The 21826-nt window shown below is 45.5% G+C and overlaps 1 protein-coding gene across 3 annotated transcripts in view; it reads left to right on the plus strand.

Moving 5' to 3' along the window:
• The first annotated feature begins 266 nt into the window (after nt 1-266).
• The window catches only part of LOC100113915, a 33958-nt gene continuing 12398 nt past the window's right edge, over nt 267-21826 (plus strand). Inside the window, exons 1-5 of one of the 3 annotated variants that reach the window (XM_016987777.3) lie at nt 267-512; nt 11591-12020; nt 13312-13616; nt 13802-14538; nt 14731-15356. In XM_016987777.3, the coding sequence (XP_016843266.1) occupies nt 396-512; nt 11591-12020; nt 13312-13616; nt 13802-14538; nt 14731-15356 (2215 nt within the window). In that variant the 5' untranslated portion in view covers nt 267-395. Of the gene's footprint in view, nt 513-2495; nt 3224-11361; nt 11487-11590; nt 12021-13311; nt 13617-13801; nt 14539-14730; nt 15357-21826 lie in introns of those variants that run through there. The other 2 variants (XM_031928834.2, XM_031928835.2) reach the window with 2 other exon arrangements.

The following is a 21826-nucleotide window of genomic DNA, read 5'->3' on the forward strand; positions in this document are numbered from 1 at the left end:
CGCGTGGGATAGAGCGAAAGGCGAGTATTGCGCCAGAGAAAGACGCGGAGAGGCATTGTCAAGTGATGTAACGCGATCGCGGCGCCGGCTCGCTGTATTGCGCAAATCGTCTCGGCTTATTTTTGCGGAGGCGAAATTTATAATTTCTCTCGTGCGCAGAAATTTTAAATGGTTCGCGCGCGATTGAATTGCTTATGTGGATGAACGACGGGCTCTCTTATGTATAGGTACTCTTTATAACAATCTCTCATCGTCTGTTGCAGATCGCGCGGCGAGAATGTTGAGCTGCGCGAGTAGCAGCAGGAGGAGAGCGGACCTGTCAGCTTTGGGGCAAGAACAGCAGCAGCTGGTGCAGGAAGCAGCAGGAGACGAGGCCGCTGTTCGCCAGGCAGGAAATGACAATGACGAGCGTGGCCGTAGGGCCGGCTAGCCTAGCAGCGCCCAACATGCTCGGGCCCAAGAGGTACCACCTCCAGCAGGGCCCCACCTCGCCGTCGCCCACGCCGCCCAAGGTAATTACAGCCTTGCATTTTAATCGTCTTCCTCTATGCATATAAGGATTTGTATCGACTCGATTCGAAAGTCCGTTTGACAGAACAAATGGTAAAGTAAATTATGATGGCAAGATACTATCGCAGTGATCAATACCTTCTGCACCAATTTAACTCATTCAGTTCCCTAAAAATGTACCATGTAGATCGCCGGAATGAACGTTCTCAGGATCTATTTTGTAAAAATGAAAACGCTCGCGGGCCCAAACTAATCTCCGATCGTTAAATCAAGTTATTCCGTATATTCAGTCATCAATGGCTTATTGCTCCGATACTTTCCTGAAATCCCTTGAAATATAGTCATTAAAATTACCACGTGAGTTCTTAAGCGCATACGCGCGGTTATCTAGAAAGGAAATGAGACTCGAATAACGCAGCGATATCATCGACTGCACGCATTTTGAGCTGGCACAGTACAAGGCAAGACCAGTAGTTTTTTAAGATCCCACAGTCCGTTACATAAGCGCCTTACTACTTGAAGTCAGAAACTATAACTAACTATATAATAGCGACGGATCGCGATAATCCGTGCAAGCAAATAACAACCCACTCTAAATTGTTTCAAAATATCATGCTTTCCTGCACTGATGTGTATACAAGAAAAAGAGATCGTCGGGAGGCTGAAACAAAAAAGTTCCAATACTCGCACGCAAGTACCTATCATTATACACGTTTCGCAACGCGCGCGCACGCGCGTTACATTTATAATAAACCCACAAGAACACGGAGGGGCGTGAATAGCGGCTGTACTACACCAAAAACCCGAGCCGCCTTCACCTTTTCGACTCCTCGATTACGATTTTCTGACGCAACGCCGCGTTACGCGACTCTCCGATAAAATAAAAACGAAAAAAGCGATTTCGCGCCGATTGTGTGTATGTGTAAACAATAAAACTCGTTTTTTCTTTACGCGGCTGGAATATTATTATTACGAAAAAAATCGTGCAGAAATATGCGGACTAAGAGTCTCGAAATACTGGTTTGTTGGTAAAAGGGGAACGCGTTTGCGACAAACTTTACCGTCGCTCAATCAAATCGAGAAAAAAGAGTCGGAGTATTACTGTACTTCAGCTATAGTAACTTGGCGGTGCACGCGGTATGGATGATCCTTGCCTCGCAACTGAAAAAAGAAATGACCGGTAGAGTTATTCGTGCATTCTGCGTATAATGAATTCTAATGCGACTTTGTAAGATAATGATACGCGATAAAAAATGATGACATGGACGACTAATATATTATTCTAATAGATCCTGTTCTTCGAGTGCCAACTTCTTAGTTAGAAAGTAATTTTTTCGAAGAGTCAGTGCCGAGCGGCTCTGTGGAATAATTCATGCGACAATTTGAATTTTTAAAGCCAGCTCATGCACCTATCCCCATAGCATCGCTCTTTCGCCGACAGTTATGTCATTAATACATGTGTAATTCGTTTAACTGAAAATGCTAATCAGACGCATTGTGCTACGGAGACGACATTATGTTATTCAGATCAAACGACGCACGGATCGATGTTACCGAACGGACATAATTATATCTAATCGTTCGTCGAAATTGAGCTCAAACCTTCAGCGACGACTACAAAGTCGGCAATGCGAAATCGATTATCAATAGAAGTGCAGTCCACGTGAAAATCTATTTATAACGACGAGGAACGGCACTTAAACGGTAGCGGCTAGCGCGCATATTATTCGCGCAAAAAGGGTATAGAGAGAGAGAGAGAGAGATAGAGAGAGAGAGAGAGAGAGAGAGAGAGAGAGAGAGAGAGAACTAGTTCCAGTAGCAGTAGCAGAAAACCGTGAAACCCAAAGCGATTCGCGAAGGACGCGCTTTGAGAATGAGAAAGGACGCGGAGCGTGGAAACCGTCGACGGCGTCGCGATTACGCTGTCGCAGAGCGAACCAGTGATTATGACACAGCTCGCGAGTAGCCTTAGCTAGCGCCGGCGATCCGATTTTTAGAAAGTCGCGCGCAAACTCGAGCGCCTTATTTTTGCTCGCTACGCCGGCGCCTTCCTTTCCGTGTGCTTTCCCGACTTCTCGATGGAGTGAAAATTGAGTGTTCCGTTTTTGGCAGCAATGAATCTCCGTCGTGGACATTAAAATTTCATGTGCAGTTGGTGATTATAGGGGAAATAGGGTAGCCGAACGTGGACTCGTCGTGGATGCAGGAAAACGAATAACGAGATGGCAGATGGATAAACATTAAACAGTGATCAATCATAAAGCTTCCACTCAATAATCGCTTCATTTGGTCTATATACGTCAAAAGTGACACACAAAATTTCAATGAGCGTTGACACACTTTTTTTCATCGCACGGTTTTTTTTTGTTTTTCTCCTCTCGATATAGCCTAATTCGCTTTTTTCCCCGCTTTGTTTGTCGAAATTATAGCCCCGATGAGTCGACGTCGCTCACGTCATCATGTGTCACATAAGCGCAGTTTGAGGCCATAGTGAAACTCCCGCGTAAATGTACACCGAAAACCAGTGGAACGTCGTGAAATCATGTACGTGTGTCTGTGCACTGGGATTTCTAGCATTGAAATTATCATAATTCCAGTAGACCGATCTCGGTGAACGTGTGATTATTAGGAAATGCGTGCGGTGAAGTCAGCCGGTGGCGAAAAAAGGAAGAGTTCACGCGGAAGAAAGGCTCGCACTTATGAAACTAGAAAGGTTGTAAATTTTGATTTTTATCAGAAATAAAAACGCGTAAATATTTATAGAAGAAACCGTGCTACGCACTCACTTGAAATCGCAAGAAAGTGCTGCGCGCGGAATTATAAATAAATATAGTAATAACGAATTGCATATCAAAGTATGACTTTCTAAAGCAACTTTTGTTTTTTCAAAGCAGATCAGTGTATGAATTAGCATAATATGGAGACGAACCGAGGAAAAATGTATCGGTTACAAAACTTGGCGAATCGATTTGTCACTGGATCAGCGACCCATTGGCCAACCTGCAGTAGCTGAAAATCGATCGCGGTTGTCGATGAAAATACCGCTCTTCAAAGCAGAGAAAACTGCGAGTCGTAAAAAAATACGAGCCACCGATTTATGAGATCAATCAGGCGTTTTGTTGACACACTGGAAAGAATCATAGTTTTTGATCACGGAGAGCCAGTGCGGCATCGCCAACAAAACGCGACTGTTTTTCCGACGTTCGCAATCAATTTTTTACCGGCGTTCGATGTTTCCTTCGAATGCATACGTGCAACGCAAGATTACCCATCGTTTAGAGCCGAATGACAGAGTTCGGCTCTCCTCCCAAACGCGCATTTAAGCTCATAAGTCGATGCCTCGCCGCAAACGAGTGCAAAGGTCGGCACGGAAAAGCCGATCGTGGCCGGCGATATACCGAGCGATTACATCGCGCGCGCATATTCCGCCCGCGTTTCCTCTTGCCGACTTTCTTCCCTTATTTTCGCCAATGTTCGATGTCGACTTTTTCCTTACAAACCGATGTATACCTATGCGGATCTCGAGAAAGTGATCTGGCGAAAATCGATGGATTTACCCGAGAGATTGGCTTAATGCGCGTCGGTAAGACGATACGCGCGCGAGCGGTGCAATTTTTACGCTCGGTTGATTGAGTGCTTTGTTGGATCGAGCGCGAAGATATCGCGAGGTATCGATTTACCGATCCGACGTGAACAAGTCAGGCTGATTTGTTTTTGCGGAATCGACGACGATAAGTGTTATTAATTCACTCGGGCATCGCTTATTATAATGACCGATGTATTTTCAGATACACACCGTGCGGGTGAGATTCATGCTTGTGCATGCGGTATCTACGGCTTGCTCCACTTACGATTCCGCGGGGCACGGCAATAACGAGCGTACCCACGTACACCAACGAATATCCGCGGCATTTCGAAAGCGCTTACATGCAGCCGCGCGTACGTAATGGCATCGTTCGTTATGATCTTGGGAATCGTTATTGTTTAGCGATCTGCGGCGCGGGTCGGTGTAAAAAGGGACGACACGACAGTGGTGGGCGTAAAAGTACAGCTAGTGCGCAAGAGGTCTTTTTATAATCTGCGCGCAAAGGTCGCGGACACGTTATTTTCCGCGAACTGGCCGATCGTGAGACTCGCGACTTGTTCTGCATAATATGTGTACATGTGCTGAGAGGCTGGTATGCGTTCAGAGGATCGCCGGCGTTTGATATCGATGTGACCCTGTGAACTTGAACTATTACTCTAGAAAATGGTCGGCCGATGGGTTATACCGTACAATGTCATTAATTTTTAATGATGATTGGATTTCTAACTTTTCGAACACTATACTATCTTCAAAATTGAAGACTTATTCTATGACATTACCGGATCATCGCATTTTATACTGTTGTACATTATTTTAAAAATGACATAATTAAAAACATAATTTGTATACATAATTAAGAATGACAGAATGATCGTCATTTACGTCTTTGAAAAAAAAAAATCTACTCTGACAACCAGCACATTTAATGAAAAGTTACAGTTTACAGTTACTACTTCTAACTTACGTTACGCAGTCTCTCGGCTGAACAACGATGCCTTACGTAACGCAAAACAAAGCGAAAAAAATAAAAAACATCAATTTTCCTCTTCAAAGAGATCTAAAATTTTTCACACAATTTTCCATCTTGACGAAGCCCGAGTTCACGGAGTTCACACGTAAAACACGTATACACGCAGCAACCCTATTATATATGTAACACACAGAACATAACCAGCTTGAGCGCATAACGACAGCATTGTTATAATTGCCGGGAACGAAGATATACGCGGGCTAACGATCGGCAGCTTTAACGGGTCCTCGTCCCGAGATATAACTAATGCACGCCGGCAGCCGCTAATTACGCGGAAAGTCGATAAAAGTGCAATTGTACGCCACCACCGCCGCTGCTTCGCCGTAATGCGATGGCATAATGATCGGTTCCGTAACGAGAGGCTGCTTCGAGCCGTCGTGTACATGTATATGTATACATGTGTACAGCTGCGCTGCTGCTGTCGAACTACGCGAGATGACGGAAGTGCGGGAAGATTGATTAAATCCCGCGGTGAATGTTCTTCGGTTTTCTTCTCGCAGTTATACTTTTTTTTGCGTTTTCGGTGTTTTTGGTCGGGTCTGCTTGGCTGATATTTGGGAAGGTATATAAGGTTTCTGAAATGGGTGAATCAACCGCTGCCCTTACTTCTATGTGGGCCTCCGACAATCTTACGTAGATAGTACATTTTTTTGATAGGTACTCGCATTTCGTGCTGCGACGGTTTGTAAATAGGGTCAGTGTTTTCACCAGACCTTAGCGCATCTTTTCACGCTTGAGAAGTAAAGAAATTACACTCACTTCAAAAGAGTCAATGTCTCGCGTGCAACGCACCTACTCGCCATTTCCGCTTAAATGTTAAGTTGGCCGGATGGCTCCTAAACTTATATATCTTTAATTGGCTGTGAAAGGAAATTGACGCAATTATGCAATTAGACGGGGTAAAAGTAAAACCAAGCCGCACTTGAATAAACATTGCGTTATAGCGTTTACAGTTTTTCTATGTTTGAAGGAGGAAATCGAAAAGCCGAAGTACCAAGGTACGGACAAGTTTTTTTTCGGCTCCGCGGTTTGAGTCTCTGTTTACAAAATGCAAATCGGCGGCGGTCTCGTCGTTTCTTACGTTTGCATTTCCTAATATTCTTGAATAATCAGTACACGTGCTTATTGCGATACCAACGGATCGAGTTATGCGGCATAAATTACTACATTTCACGCTCGAAAATTCCGATAAGATTGTATTTTGGATGGAAATCGTTATATTTACAGAGGTACAATCGTGTGTGATAACGGATAAACCAATACTTGCAAAAATTTTTTTTTTTATTTCGAGACGAGGACTTTTAAAGAACACTGGAATAATGGCGAAATCCTGTGTGTACGCAATCGAATCAAACTACTTCGCAACGATTCACCCAATGCACAAATTATATGTAGCAAGACGCGCGGTGGTATTATAATATGCAAGTAGGTTAGTAAATATCCTCCGAGTAAGTATCATAACGCGTCGGCATCAATATCGTCTGAAAATAAACCGCGGAAGTGCGAAATCTCTCGGCGGCGTGAATACATAAACTCCGAATTTTTCCACGAGTTCCGGTTCTCTCTCTCTCTCTCTCTCTCTCTCTCTCTCTCTCTCTCTCGTAAACGCGCGAACCCACGCAGTCTTCGTACAGCATGCTCTCGGCACAATATCTTCTCCAGCTCTACATACACGGAGCAGATCTAAAATCGGATTTCGTGCGCCACGCCCCGCGGCTCAGCTTGTATTATTATACGCTCGCTCGCCTGCACCTGCCCGCGATATCGATGCCACGGCGCAGCGGACGTTCTGTATAGCCAGAGAAAGAGATTAGATTAGAAAGGAGGATGTTAGGAAAAAATTCTGTATATGTAGGCCCCCCGCGCGCGAACGAGATTTATTGTTTTGAAACGTCCGCGCGAAGCGAGCTTAACTCGAACGTGCAGAGATCACTGGACTGAGATAAGGGAAGGATGTGGGTTGTACCGGCGAGTGTGAGCTATAAGTCGATGGGATTTTGCTCGTTTTCCACCAGAATCGAAGTTTGTTACGGTGCAAGGATTTTTTGCGTGAGAAATCTGGGAGAGGTGGGATTCGTATTGGTTCAGATTTTGATCGGTTAATTTTACCGGTGTTGAGAAGCGTGATTGTAATGATAGGCGTAATTCGAAACAGCAACTGACTTCGTACTACACGTTGTTTCAGTACAGTGCTTCTGTTTGAATTTGGATGCCATTTGAGTGTGTATTAAATGAACATAATTTATGATTGATCAAAAGTTTTTTCATCCAAAGCCAAATTAGTCTTATTCTACTATGTGATACCTATACTGCAGCTCGTGTTTGCAACCACAATAGCACAAATTATTTTGCACTTTCGTTACAATGATTCTTTATTAGTATTATTATTATCATAAGTATCTCTAATACAATTGCATTCAAAAACTTTTTACCTTAAAATAGAAGGGCAACTTAATAAAGTGAATCATTCTATTGCTTAGAATATTTTGTTTAGTGTAGAAGATCAGTCATATTGTATATACTTCGATATAATCTATGTTTGATAAACAGTTTTTTTAAGTATCATCTTTCAGACTTTGTTGCTTAAAACGTCTTCAAAAATATCCTTAAAAATGAAATCGTGATCAATGATCATACGTGAAAACTGATGTTGTCAATCGTACGCAGAGTAATCAAAGACTAAAAAATCTTAAATTAAATACACGGGTAACACTGTAGCATTACGTGCGTTCATGCACATAGCGACATTAAGAAACCATTCGAATTTTATGTGCTGGTTTTCCTCTCCTCGACCATGGCAGCAGCGCAGCACAGATCGAACAGCAGCGGTTTTACGTGGACACGCGAGTGCGTGAAAGTATACGTGAACCGCTCGAAAGCAGCCCGAGAAGACTCGGCGACCCATTTTTCCCGGAGCCTCTCGTACACTTACACTATATGTGTGTGTGTGCGCGCGTATAGGCTACTCGCTTCCGCCGTTTGTGTGCGCGCGCGCGAACACCTGCACCTGCTTGTATCCGCCTCATCGGACCCATTAATTTCGAGCTTGCTTATTTGTACTTTTAAATCTTCTTGCTTGAAGTGCCGATTGCTGCTCCTGCGGAGACTTTCTATAATATCTGGTGCGTCTATATAACTTACGCCTATGGTACGCACTGTCGACGAACTAAAAGTTACATACGGTACAAAATTCGCCGTAATAATTAGCGAGAGAGTGGTAAGCGACTTTTATGATCGTTTCTTTAGTTTGCCATTTTTAAGGTTAGGTTATACCAAAACTTTGAACTTTTTAATTTAATTGTTATATTTTCTCAAATTTTGCACTCATATTTTGATATAAAAAAGATAAAAATATCTAATTTTGAACAATTTTCATGAATTATTTAATGAAATATTACAAAAAATAACACTAAATAATGGTGTTACTTGCAAAAGTCTCTTGTGCACAAGGTGTTATTATAAATCTAAAATGAACAAAGTTAAATACTTCAAAATTTAAAAAAGCTTTTGAGCATTTTTTGACATAGAAAAAACTGTTTACCATCAATTTTTGTCTTTTAGTCGAAACCTTGTGCGCAAGAGTCTCTTGCAAGTAACCCCATTATTTAATGTTTTTTTGCAATATAATTCAGGTGTCTTTCTTTTCCTCATATCAAAATATGAGTACAAAATTTGAGAAAATACTACAATCAGATGAAAAAGTTGAGAAAGACAAAATATTTGGGAGAACTCCACCAAACTCGCTACGTGACAAACGCTTCCTCTCTGGCAAACTTTCCGTAAGTTAAAGACTACAAAGGCGTCGGACGCGATTATAGCGACGATCTTATATTCAACAGTCGATTGCCCGAAGTCAAACGAAATCCGTTTCCACTGTTCTGCAAAAATCTGTACCGGAGTCGTAAAAAGTAATTGACTCCAATGCAACCATACTATTTATTGCGGCATAATTTAGGATAAATAATATCATTCTCTTGAGAATCTTTTTTACGAGTTCGACTAATTGACAAAACAAAATTTAATATTCATAAAAACAAGCGTTATTATGCTAACGAATATAATAAAAGTAGCAATCCAGCGCATTGTCTCGAGCGCAAATTGAATTTCGCCTTGCGCCAGCAAACTCGCTTAAATGAAGAAAAGCTCCCGCACGATATTTATGGTTTTGCAAAAATAACTTTATCTTTTAATTTCTTTAACGCAACGATCACTTTCGCCGAGTTTTCAAAAATACGACGACGCTTAAAGCGTTTAAAATTTATGGGAAAACGAAATTCTTCAAGCATCTTTTTGACGAGCCTTATATGTAATGGGTATGGGTGCAGCAGCAGACCTATATTAAAACCAGGCTGAAAGCTAAAAATCTAGTGCACGTCCGAAATTAGACACTGCTCGTCGTTGACTTAAATGCAAATGACCAATAATTTATACGCAACGATGCACATACATGCGTGCGCCAATTAAGTCAAAAATGATAAATTAAATGTCTCGACTCAAGTCCATCCGAGCTTATCTCTCTCTCTCTCTCTCTCTCTCTCTCTCTCTCTCTTTCTCTCTCTCTCTCTCTCTCTCTCTCTCTCTCTCTCTCTCTCTCGCTCGCTCGCTCGTCAAAGCGCCGGTCACTTTCTTCACGGCGTGAAAAATCCGAGCGACGAAAAAGTGAGCAGACTTTTTGTTGCCTTCCATTTTCTTGTTTGCATAACGAAGCTGCAACAGACAAAATTCGTTTCGCACTGTTTTTCCATATTGCGTAAGCGTGGGCGAAGACACAGTCGCTCCAGCTGGAATTGATATAAGCGCCGTTGTCGGGGCGCAATTTCACGTGAATTTAAATGCATGCGCGCGACTATTTGACTTTCCCTTGAGACATGCGCTTCGCCTTGTTATCGAGGTATGTTCTTCTCTTCCGATTGTTTCGTTTGCTCTTATTATCGAGCGAAGATCGTGTAAGTGCGCTGCAGGGTGGTTCACTTTCCTTCTCCGATGCTTTATGGACGAAATTTTTCGAGGAAAAGTCTTTGTCGAAGATGCGTTGTTAATAATACCGGTTAATAATTTACACCAACCAGCGTTAAGCTCCGAAGAAAGCACGCAACTTCCACTTTCTAAGAAAACCCCGCCATATTTCAAAATGAGAGTATTCCTCACGTTCGAAACGTATGCGCGACACGCGGGTAAAAGTACCCGATAATTCGACGAATTTCAGGTCACACACAAAGAGTCTTGCATTACGCGAACAATGCGACTTTCAAAAGCGAGTCGACACCTCAATCATCCGTAATTTGCTGGTTGTGAGCAACGGCGAGCTGCAAAAAGTGAAACCCGATAGCAAATCCTGACTGCAAGTATTTCGTAACCCGATATTAAATACGCGCGCGCGCAAATCAAATTAAAACACCTCCTGATCTGTCCGCTGTAAAATCGCAATCATCGTCAATTAAGCGCGTGATCCGCTGAGAAGTGCGCTTTTTGGTTTCCATTTGCCTATAATAAAAAGCCGTACAGCGTCGGGCTCACGGTTAATTGCGCCAGCTCGGCTTTAATGCCGGAAGAAAGCCGCGCGCACGGAAGAAAGAGAGAGGAGAGGGAGAGAGAGAGAGGGATAAATCGAGGAGATTTTTCGTCGCCGCGTTATCTCGCGCGGAATGCCTGAGCCGGCTGTTTCATTGATTTTACGAGCGAGAATTCGGATCGTAAAGTTTTCGACGTGCGCCGCGAGCGGAGCTTGTAACGAGGAGGAAATCGCTCCTCGCGATTATCGGGGAGTTGTAGTAACACGTGTATGGTAGAAGCCGGTTCGGCGGTGATACAGATTTTTTTCGGTTCGCTCTGTCGAGGCAGCTTATGATTAATTATGCGGAGCGTGAAATTGAGCGTCGCGCTGAAGCCAAGTAGGCCAAAGCTCCACTTTGCGCAGACCGTGTGAGAGGTTTATCAGGTGGGCTGTTGATTTTAATCGTTTTTCCTTTGCGGTTAATGGGCGAGATTGTAAATGAGTTCAGTTAAACGCTTTGGTTTCTACATGGTAGACTTTGAACGTTTGACAACGTTTGAATTATCTAATAATGCCAACTTTTCTGTTCTTCTACAGACAGTCTGAACTGAAATTTGAATGATTTTTAACTTTACTTTATAGCCACGCGGCTTTGATTATCCTAAAATTAAATATACAAGTATTTATACTGCCGTAATATAACTACCCGATGTTTTCATGACCCTAAATAGAGTAAAAACAAATTGCAATGTTACAAGAAATTTATAGCGTAGTTGATTACTGCATCGGATTAAAGTAATTTTTAAATTTATTTCAACAAGGCGAGTGAATGCGAATGATGCATTCCATAATGACGCACAATAAATGTAATAATAAAATTATGTTTCTAGTTTATATTATTGCGTATAGTAAAACGATTCTTGGTACCTGATACCTCACTCAAAAAAATTAAATTTTATTCTCTCCACAGGGTTACGAGACGCTGAGCAAAGGCAAAAAATCGTGGAGCGTGCGCCTGGGACTGTCGCGGGCCTCGCAGTCGCCGCGCCAAGACATGGCGCAGCACCGGAGCCCGTACCACCCGGGGGCCGGTGGCGGCGCCGGTTGGGGAACTGTCAGCGGCGGCAGCGTCCTCGCACAGCAGATGATCTACGGCGAGCCATGGCTCTATGGAACAGTACGCTCGCGGGCCGCACCTGGAGGACACATGCCCCAGCTGGCCCACCATCACGGAGCGCCGGTGCTGCTCGTCTGCTCGTGTCCGGACTTCTTGAGCGGAACCGCCAGAGACCTAGGGAGCAACTGCAGGAAGTGCGGCGGACACAGACTAGCAGGACTGGCAATTGGTGGCACTTGCAGGATGCCTACGACGACCGTCAGGGCTAGGCCCAGTTTAGCAGGTACGTCTTTGTCTTGAAAATTTTACTGGACTATCGTGAGAAATTAAGTTTTATCTTTTGTGCAATGCGCGCTTGAATGCAAGTTAAATCAAGGAAACTGATTGTAAATAACGACGGTGATATTCAAAATTAAAAGATAGCTAGATAGCCAGAGCCACGCAGCGTATTGCACACGGAATGCTTTTACTATAACAATTTGATTAGTGTCTATCCATTGATTCGCGCATGTTTTCTGCGATAATAACAGCAGGCGTTGGGAGATTAATTCAAAATTAAGTGATTATGTTCTCGATTGAACTACTCCATACGTATAGGTCACCGCATAAGTCAGCATCCAATAAAGATAGTCATCACTACAAGAGAGAGAACAATTTAAAATGTTCGAACCACCCATCATCCAAAGCCACTTTGTGAATGATAATCGAGAAAACTCGCATCTCGGCGCGTACACAAAGCCGTACAAATAATCCTGTTAGCTCTTCGCGCATAAATCCATAATTAACCGTTGACCGTTCATTCATTATGAGCAGCTTGCTTGCTGCTCGCCGCTCCGCGTAACATTACAAATAACAATGAGGCGCGAGAACCCCGAAGAAAGTCTTTCATTGAATTTTCTCCGCCTCCCCATGGCGTGTATAAAGTAAATATTTATACTCCATAGCCGCAACCGCGGCAGCGCAGCCAACAAACTGTACCTATATACAACGCTGTATACGTTGGCATGACTTTCACCAAGCGCTGCAGACACAGCGGCAAGTGAGAAGAAAAGAAAAGCGCTGTATAATATCCGCATTTTGTCGCGACTCGCTGCAACTGCAATCCAATCCTAATTCTCCGCTCATATCATGTTAGTTGCGAATTTCATTCTCGGTTAAACTGTATGGAAAAGTGGTATTTTGTCAGCCTATCGCGTTCGATCGGTATACCAATATAATTCAATGCGCTGTGTGATAAGCGCTAGATCAGATTAGCGGGGAACGATAAATATTTATGGAAACATTCTTTATAAGAAAAAACTACTAATTATCATAGATAGCGTGCGAATGAGACATAAATCTGAATCTAAACGCCCCGATACGCCGATGCTAAATATGTTTGACGTAATAATCACAATGCAACAGTTTTCTCTACCCGACTGAGATACAAGCGTTCTCACCCTCGGAGAGTTCGCGCGAGATGCAATCTCAGAAACTCATAATTTCGCGAGTTCGACGATATCCTGAAACACCGGGAAATCACCGAGATCAGACATGCCCACGTCTAATCCGACGTTCCCACTGCTCGCACACAGGTATGCTCAAGCCGACAGTCGACGACCCGTACGATCTGATGCGCCGCAACCGACTGATAGAGCCACGTTCGCGAGCGCGCAGCATCTCGCCGCAGCGCCAGGCGAATCAGCGAGACGTGCGAAGTCAGAGCGTCGTCAGATGCAACCCCAAGGATCGAAGCGCTTCCAGCGGAGCCGCTGTCAAGGTGGCCACCGTCGAGCCCATGTCCAGGACTGAGTGGTTCGACTGCACCGAGGTGTCCAGTCCAAGTTCTGGACCTGGACCCGGAAGCGATCGGCTGCTGGATGATAATTCTAATCAGTCGGTACGTATACGTAACTCTACTTAATTTATCGCTCCAGAGCGTATGAAACTGGTTGACTGATTAGACCTCTTTCTTGCTAACTGAAGATATTTTTTTACATCAAACTCTTACGCTCGCGGTTAGAATTCCCAAAAAGTTTTGCGAGTAATGCTAATTCTATAACCGATTTTTCCTAAACGATCCAGACCGACCCGAAGGACAGCGACTGGACTACGAATAAGTCCTCCGCCTCCCAGGATCTGGTCCCGCTCCGTTCCCAGCCCGGTCGGATAGTCCGGGTACCGAATCACAACGTCAAGTCCAGGAGATGGCAGCCCTCGTCCTCCAGCTCGTCGTCGCTGCCGCAGTCAAAGCAGCAGCAGCAGCCGGACGAAGAGACCAGTAGCACGACGACCACGACTAGCGGCGACTCGCGTAAGAGCATCCTCGAGTGCGACGTGAACCCGTACCTCCTCCTCAAGAATCAGCAGCAGCGCAAGCAGGACGAGGACGACCTGTCGGACGATCTCTCGGACAACGCTCTAGAGCACGAGCTGCACCACTCGTCGAGCTCCAGCCACAGGTCCACCAACAACCTCTTCGACCCATCCAAGGTCAAGTCGATCGAGAGGATACCGAACCGCAGTTCCGTCGCGGCAATCGGCGGCCAGCGGATCCGCGTGTTCAACGAGCCTCGCGAGCCCAGCGACGAGGAGGACGGACAGTCCACGCTCCAGCCGAGTCTCACTAGGATACCCATCCCAAAGATATCGCCCAAGCGGCCGCCCAGACGCCTCAAGGAGGCCAAGAACGCGCTCAAGAGCATTCTCAAGAGGACCGACAAGCTGCCGCTCTTTGCTGGCGAACCCAAGCGCAAGTCCGTCCTCTTCAACGTGGACAACGTCATCCTGGCTCCCGAGAAGCCCACCGACATCTGCCTGAGGTACGTGTGCACAGAGGCTCTTCGCTTTTAATTGGGCTATTCGTTTGCTTTTATCGGGAACCATCTAACTGTTTAGGGGAATTCTCATAACTGTACAGATCGTTAGTTCCCATGAAATCATGAATATACTATACATTTATACCGCGTGTTCAACATTAATTTTTTTCTTCAATCTCTGATTATTCTCTGCAGCCCGCAGAGGAAGACGAGCAAGACGGCAATGTCTCCGACGCCAATCGACGCGAAAGCGGTTTCCGAACTCGATGCTATCGTGAACGAGGCGCCGATCGTACCAGAGGAGCTGCAGGTCGAGAGGCCGCGGTTCATCACGATACCAAACATCAAGAGCTTCAAGCAGCCGACCGGCAACAACACTTGCCAGCAGCCAGCTGTGACGCCGTGGCAGGACAGGCCGAACACACGAGAGCTACCGGAAGCCAAAATCGTGCCGCGGGTCAAGAGTATGCCGCCGATCGAGAAGATCAAAATAGACAAGTTCGTGCCGTCAAAGAAGCAGCAGCTCCAAGACCAGCACCACCAGCAGAATCGGCTCAATCAGGACCTTAACGCTCTGAATGCGCAGCAGCAGCAGCCGATGAGTGCGGAGGACAACGAGATCAAAGAGAAGAGGATCGTTGACGAAGAGAAGAGTGTCGAGGAGTCGGAGAAGAGCAAAGTCGTTCAGGCGCCGACGAGTGTCGCTCCCGCTGTTGACATCGAAACGGAAGTCGAGGCTGAGAGGATGGAAGCGAAGGAGGAGACGGCGGACGTCAAACCCATCGCCGTGGACGAAAAGGATATGATTGAGAAGTGCGAAGGTGAGTTTATTTTTTTCGTTCTGCGCTCTGCATGATACACCTAAAGACTGTGAAAAATTGCTCTTTGTTCTCCAAGAAAGCTTATAAAAGAGTCGGGTAATTTTTTTCTATAGCTATTTTTTGAACTATTAATCATGTAGCAAGTAATAATTATTATTGCCTATCAATATTTATATAGCGCGAAACAAGACTTTAGATTTTTGCGTTAAACAGTTTTTTTCTCCCAGCCATTTTTAATATTCATGATATGCAGCTGCGGCAAAAAATCAGAAAACTACACATTTCTTCGTTCCCCAGCGATACAGACGTAAAGCCCCTCTTTTTCCTTGCTGCAGGCACTAGCTTTATAAATACTTCAAGTCGGCAGTCGCTGCTCGGCTTCGATCCTTTATCGGGCGAGAAAATGAGTTTCGGAATGCTAGTTTTTTGATACGCTGCTGCATCTGCCTCCCAAAAAGTTCCTCCCGACTGGAAACGCACCGAAGCTACCAGCACGGGAGCCTCTCTTTCGAAGAAAAAAAAGAAGCGGTCGGGCGCCGCGCGCTCGCGACGACTATGCTAATTTCTGGGATAAACGAACCGTTAACTGGTATACGAGCCCGTTGTCAAGGTCTTTGGACTTTTGAAAAAGAAAAATCGCTCGCGCGCCAAGGATAGCAACTTCTTCGTCCGTCCGCTCGCGCACTGCAACAGCGGCAGATTTTATACAACTTCACTTAACGGTGAAGTATAACAGCTTTATGGCGAGTACGCGAGCATATCGCACTGCAGAATTCGTTTTCGTTTGCGCGTATTCACGCCGCGCGATCATTTTATGCGCGGGCCGGGGAGGCTTTACACGTTACGCAATGATTAAGCGTAATTAATGCGCGTGCAAGACTTATTTGAGCTCCGTAAAGGGATATAATATTCGCGGCTGATTTTACGGCCGAATGTCTCGCGGAGCAGAGTTAGTTTTGCAAACACGGCTTAACGTACTATTTAATTAGTGCTTTACGACTGGAAAAAAGTAAGACGAGAGCGGTTTTACGGTGCGTTCGTATGCACATTTAGTAAAATCCGAATCCATTTTACTACGCAGGATCACGAGTGAAAAATTTGTTAACCGATTAACGAACCCGTTAAGCGAGGCGTTATCCCGGGGAAAAATCGCTCGCTGAATCGTTTTAGCTGTTATATTCGCGGAAAATCGCCGCTCTGAAAGCGCGCGTTTGGCATGCCATTATGATTTCATCACGTCGACGAGGACGGCGCATTATGCGCGCAATTTTTACCCCGGCTCGATTTAATGCTAACTCTCGTCTCGAATATCGATCGCCAGCCGTGCGCGCACTTTCAAAGTCTCGGCGCGCTCAGCTATAGATATACACGAGAAGAAACCAGCGACAAGCTCGCAGCGAAAGTGCATTTTATCGGCGCTGCAGGCTTCCGGAAAAATCTTCCGCAGATGCAGCGATCCCCCCCCCCCAACTCGGAAGTCTCTCACCACATGGAGTACTCGAGTCCCCGTCGAGGTCAGGGTCAACGAGCTTGTTCCCCCCCCCCCCCCCCGGGGGGCGAAGATGCGCCGATCCGATAACGAACTACCAGCGGAGGTAGAGAGATAGAGAGAGAGAGAGAGGAACGAAATCCGCCGCGGTTTCCCTGCGCGTACACCGCGGCATAAATCTCCCGGCCACACATGAATTAACCCGTCTCTTGCACGTGTATGCGTGCCTGCAGCGAGCGATGTGCTGCAGCAGCCACCAGTGAAAACTGCCGTACCCTGCGATGGATATTTCTTGTAACGTGTATACAGTACCCGAAGGTGTGCTAGCTCGCGCGAGAAGAGGGATGCGCGCTCGGTGTTGCGCAATTTCTAATGACGGCTGCGCGGGCTTTCGTCGCTCGTTTTGTTTAGCGAGCGCGCGTGACTCAGCACGGCTTCGATCATCGATCACTCCGGCAGATTAGTCGTGTGTATCGCGAAAGGAGCAGCGCTATTTTTTTGTCCCGACAAATTGCCCGATAATCGGCAGCCATGCCGCTCCGAAAAGCAGATCAAAATTACTTCATCTCTCTTTCTCTCTCGGCGTGGAAAACTCGTTTTGCGAAAAATCATAAACATTGCGTGCACGTATATACACTCAATCAGCCGGAGGAGGCTCCATTACACGTATATCGTGGTAGGCTGCGCGCACTGTGCACACACGTCGGCGAATAGCTCTGAGGAAAGTGAGCGCGTGGGAAAAGCGCCAATCGACGCTCCACGGGACAGAGCGAGAGGGAAAAGGTCTCGGCAACGGCAAGACAATGGCGCGACTCTCCCTCTATACGGCAGCAGCTATCCTCTCCGAGGCACGTCGTACAAGGTCTGCGGCTCGATTTATCACGTCCCCTTCTAATCTCTCATTACGGCTGGTCGCGGGCGCACGCGGCTATATTTTGTTTCAGAGTGGACGAGCATCGGGAGTCCACTGCTGTAACTGATTCCGACTGGATGTCTTGCGGTGCTATAACGACTCAATTATGGACTGCGTTTTGCGTCGAGTGCGCAGGTTTATCGGCCGGAACGGACACTGCTGCTTTGTCGTGGACAGCCGGCCTGTTTAGGAATGGAAATATCGTAAATCGAGCCTTGAAAGATCGCGATCGTTATTGTCGGGGCAAGTGGATGTTCGGCTCTGAAATATTGCGGTTTCCGTTTCCAGAGCTAATAGCACGACCGAAAAAACGTTCAATCTTAAAAGTAAGAATTCGCACGTTTCGAAGCTTTTGTGTTTATACTGCTGGTGCAGTAAACGCGCGACGATAAAATGCAGAGCAAAAACTGCTGTACACCGCGTTTATACAGGCACTTGATAGCCATTAGGAATATTTATATAGAAAGTTTTTCATGGCTCTATTCAGCGCGGACGGCCATATGGCATCGGAACTTTTCCCTCATCCGCGCGCTTTCCAGGTATGATCTTTCAAACTACGCGAGCTGTTCGTTACTTCGAAATTGCTGCGTTATCCTCTCTCGTAAAGCACGGAATCGCTTTATAACGGCGGAGATCCTGGTTTCTCAAAACAGGGTTAGCTCGTGCACAGAAAACTTCGTCCTATTTATTCAGATGAATTGTCGGACATTTTTCCGACTCCAAAGTAAACTGAGAGCGCCAAGGAGCATGTACACTTGAGAAACTTTTAATTAATCATTAAAATGTGTTCTTCAACGCAGAAACATTCTCGCAGCGGCAAGCCACATCCGATTTTTCGTGCTCTCTCGGCGCGAGTTTCTCTCTCCAAGTTTCGTTTCCGTGCGGCTACATACCTGCCTGGCTTCATTTCACGCGCGCGCAATTACCATAGGCCGCGCACGTGCGTCGTCGTCGTCGCGAAGCTCTTGATAGTTTTCGCTGTAGCAGCTTCCGGTGTAAACGCACTCGACGGCGATGTTGCCGAGTTGCCAATTTAGATGCGCGGGTGTCCTTTGACGCGTTTATACACATACGCTACTGACATATAGCCCAGATAAGCGCTTTTCTACGATGAAGTTTTCTGAGCATCGCGCGCGAGATGCATCTGTTGCTAATTGTGATTTTTCAGCGTGAGTCATTGCAATGCGTATTTACCTTGGCTACTTCATAAATCATCAAACGGTTCTTTCTCTGCTGGTAATTTAACGCCATGTAATTATCCTTTTTCAGCTCTCTGTGCCGCGTTGTACGTTCATTCGCGTTTTCACTCCTTTACATGTGTATTGTTCTTATTTATTCACGCATCCTATTTGTCCCGTTGAGTCGCTACTTTTCTGTTTCGTCCACGGTTCTTTTATACCCCAAGAAAAATATCCGCTCTTATTGTTCGCTAATTATCGCCTGATCGCCGTTAGAAACTGACTGCGAGCGCGTTCTCGAAGAGATTCCAGCAACAACTTTTCAAGCCGATCGCGATCGCTTAATTTGTGTGCCGCTCTGCTTGGCGCGCTCGAAATTTCCCTCGTCGAAATCGACAGTGCGCCGGAGCAACAGAACTTTCCTACGAAATAAATTTAACTTTTTTTTTGTTTTAGTGCACTACACGCGCGCGTTTACATACCAAGCGGGGCATTGAATTCGAAATCTCTGTGCTTGGGGGATCGCGAAATAGCTGACGGGCTGCTATTGACAATATACGACTGTACATCATAATATGCGCGCAGGCATGGTTTCTTCGCGTGTGTAAAAGTGACACTCGTGCTTTTAATGATCAAAGAAACATAGACGCCGAGGCGCTTCCTCATACGTTCGCAGGCTCATTATTTTCCATTGTCAATTATAAGCGCGAGAGCGTCTAATGAAATGGAGAGATTTCTTTCACCTTATTGACACGTCCCGAACGGATTTTCTCTCGCTCGCTGTGATTTCGCTGCGTATAGCACATCCGCGCCTACGTTTCATCCGAAGCCATTGTTTCTCGAGGAATATGGGACAAAAAATTGCATACGAAATATCACGAGGATTCTCCCGCCTAATTTAACCTGATTGTCTTTTTGTATGTATTTACTTACATTTCTACGGAATAATTATACTGCCAGCGATTATTTCATGTACGACGAAGTTAGTTATACGAACGTCGCAATTAAAAATGCATTTTCAAAGTTGTACTTTCGGGCTCGTAATTTTCTTTAGAAACGATTTTGAAAAATATCGTTATACGCGTCCATTGTTTCGTTTGAAAATGTGAGGAATGAAAACAAATTGAGCAACGATGATTCCCTATACTATTGTTCCATCTGAAAGGCGTGACTGCTTCTTTTATAACTTTATGCGGCGTATACAAAGTGATGTTTACTGCCATAACCAATAGTGGAAACATTTTTTTGTGTACTCGAGAAAAAAAATAACACTACAGAGATTAAACTAAATCTCGAGTCACAACTTTCCGCTGCCACGAGATACCTCGGGTTCTCGCGAATCATCACTTGCCGTGCATGCATAGCAGAGATATGCTCGCCTAATCCACAGCAGCACACACCGACCGCACCGAAAAGAGCCGCGGAAAATTGTGAAACTCGCGATGCATTGTTCCACGAAAAAGGCGTATCTCTAATTTTTCCCCAAAGGCGCATCAATATCTCTTTCTGCCAGCTCTCCACAGGCCTCTCCATATCTCTCTCGCACAGCACTCACGCGCAGCGCAAATAACTTGCCTCTCTCGGAGATTTGAAAGTCTGCATCGCGAGCTGTGCCACTTCGAGAGATACACATACACTTGTACTACGACATGCACGTATAGAGGCGCGTATATACGTATAAAGAGTCATGCGCCGGCGCGTAGTGCTCGAGAATTTCTGGAATGCACGCAAATGACTTACGGTGAACCCGAGCGCGCGAGAGCCGCGACGCTGATTGCGTAAATCGCGAGACCGTCGTCCCTTCTTTCGCGTAGGACTATAATAGATACGCGCATGGTATACACGCGTCGACTTTTTCTTCCGTCTCTAGTCGCCAGCGCCCGCCGATTCCCATATGAAAATTCATGAGCGCGGGGAAGAAGAAGACGCCGCGCGAGAGGAGGACTTGTAACAATGAGAAAGCAGAGCGTAAAAGCAAGGGTAAATCTAATACAGTTATAGCGATTGTGCACGCTGGTATATTTGCCCGTTATTGTTTACGATTCCGTTCGTTTATTCTGCTGAATGCCGATGCCACTCTGTTCAATGTTGCGTAAAATCCGATTCGGATCCAGCTGTGTCTTTTGCGAGAAATTTAATACGTGCACGTCGTCGTGGATGATTGTTTTTGAGAAATGGTAATGGTCTTTCGTTTCATTGCGGGATAATTAAAGTATATCGAGTTAAAGTAACGATGTTTCGCATACAGATCAATTGACTCTCGAAATCCCAATGAAAAAACTACAACATTCATCATCCGCTGGTACCTAGGTAAGGTTCACGGATTTCGAGATCGAGAAGACTCTGAATCGCGCATAAGTACAGCCGCAAAAAGGAGGATGCGGTGCGGCATCGCATTATGTATATTCCCTTTCTCCCGCGAATCCGAAACTCCGCTCAACATCCGAGCCGGTGTTTCCTCTCTTTCTTGCAGTCGCCGCCGGAAGGGAAACCGCAGATCCGAAGCATTGACCGATTTACCATCCAAGGAAACCGGAGAGCGCATACCTGCACGTGTATGCACATGTATGTGCGGCGATTACGATTTCACGTGCGAATCCGAATCCGCTGTTGCTGCTGCAGTCTCTCTATCTCTACTCAAGGAAAAGGCGGAATCTTTTTTTATTTCTGCATTATAGTGTCGATATTGAAACGTGATCGAGAGTTCATTAGGCGCTGCGAAGGAATTCTTTCATCGCGTCTTTTGCGCTCGAGCTCGAACGGGCAAGAAAAAGTTTTCGTTTTCCGCGCTATAGAAAGTACAGCCCTCTTCTATCCGGCGTGTATATTATGCGTACGGTTTTGATTTTTATACGCCAAGGTCACGGTGAGTTTCCAGTCCATTGTCGAA

This window comes from Nasonia vitripennis, chromosome 4, assembly GCF_009193385.2.
Source record: "Nasonia vitripennis strain AsymCx chromosome 4, Nvit_psr_1.1, whole genome shotgun sequence".
In the NCBI taxonomy this organism is placed as follows: domain Eukaryota; kingdom Metazoa; phylum Arthropoda; class Insecta; order Hymenoptera; family Pteromalidae; genus Nasonia; species Nasonia vitripennis.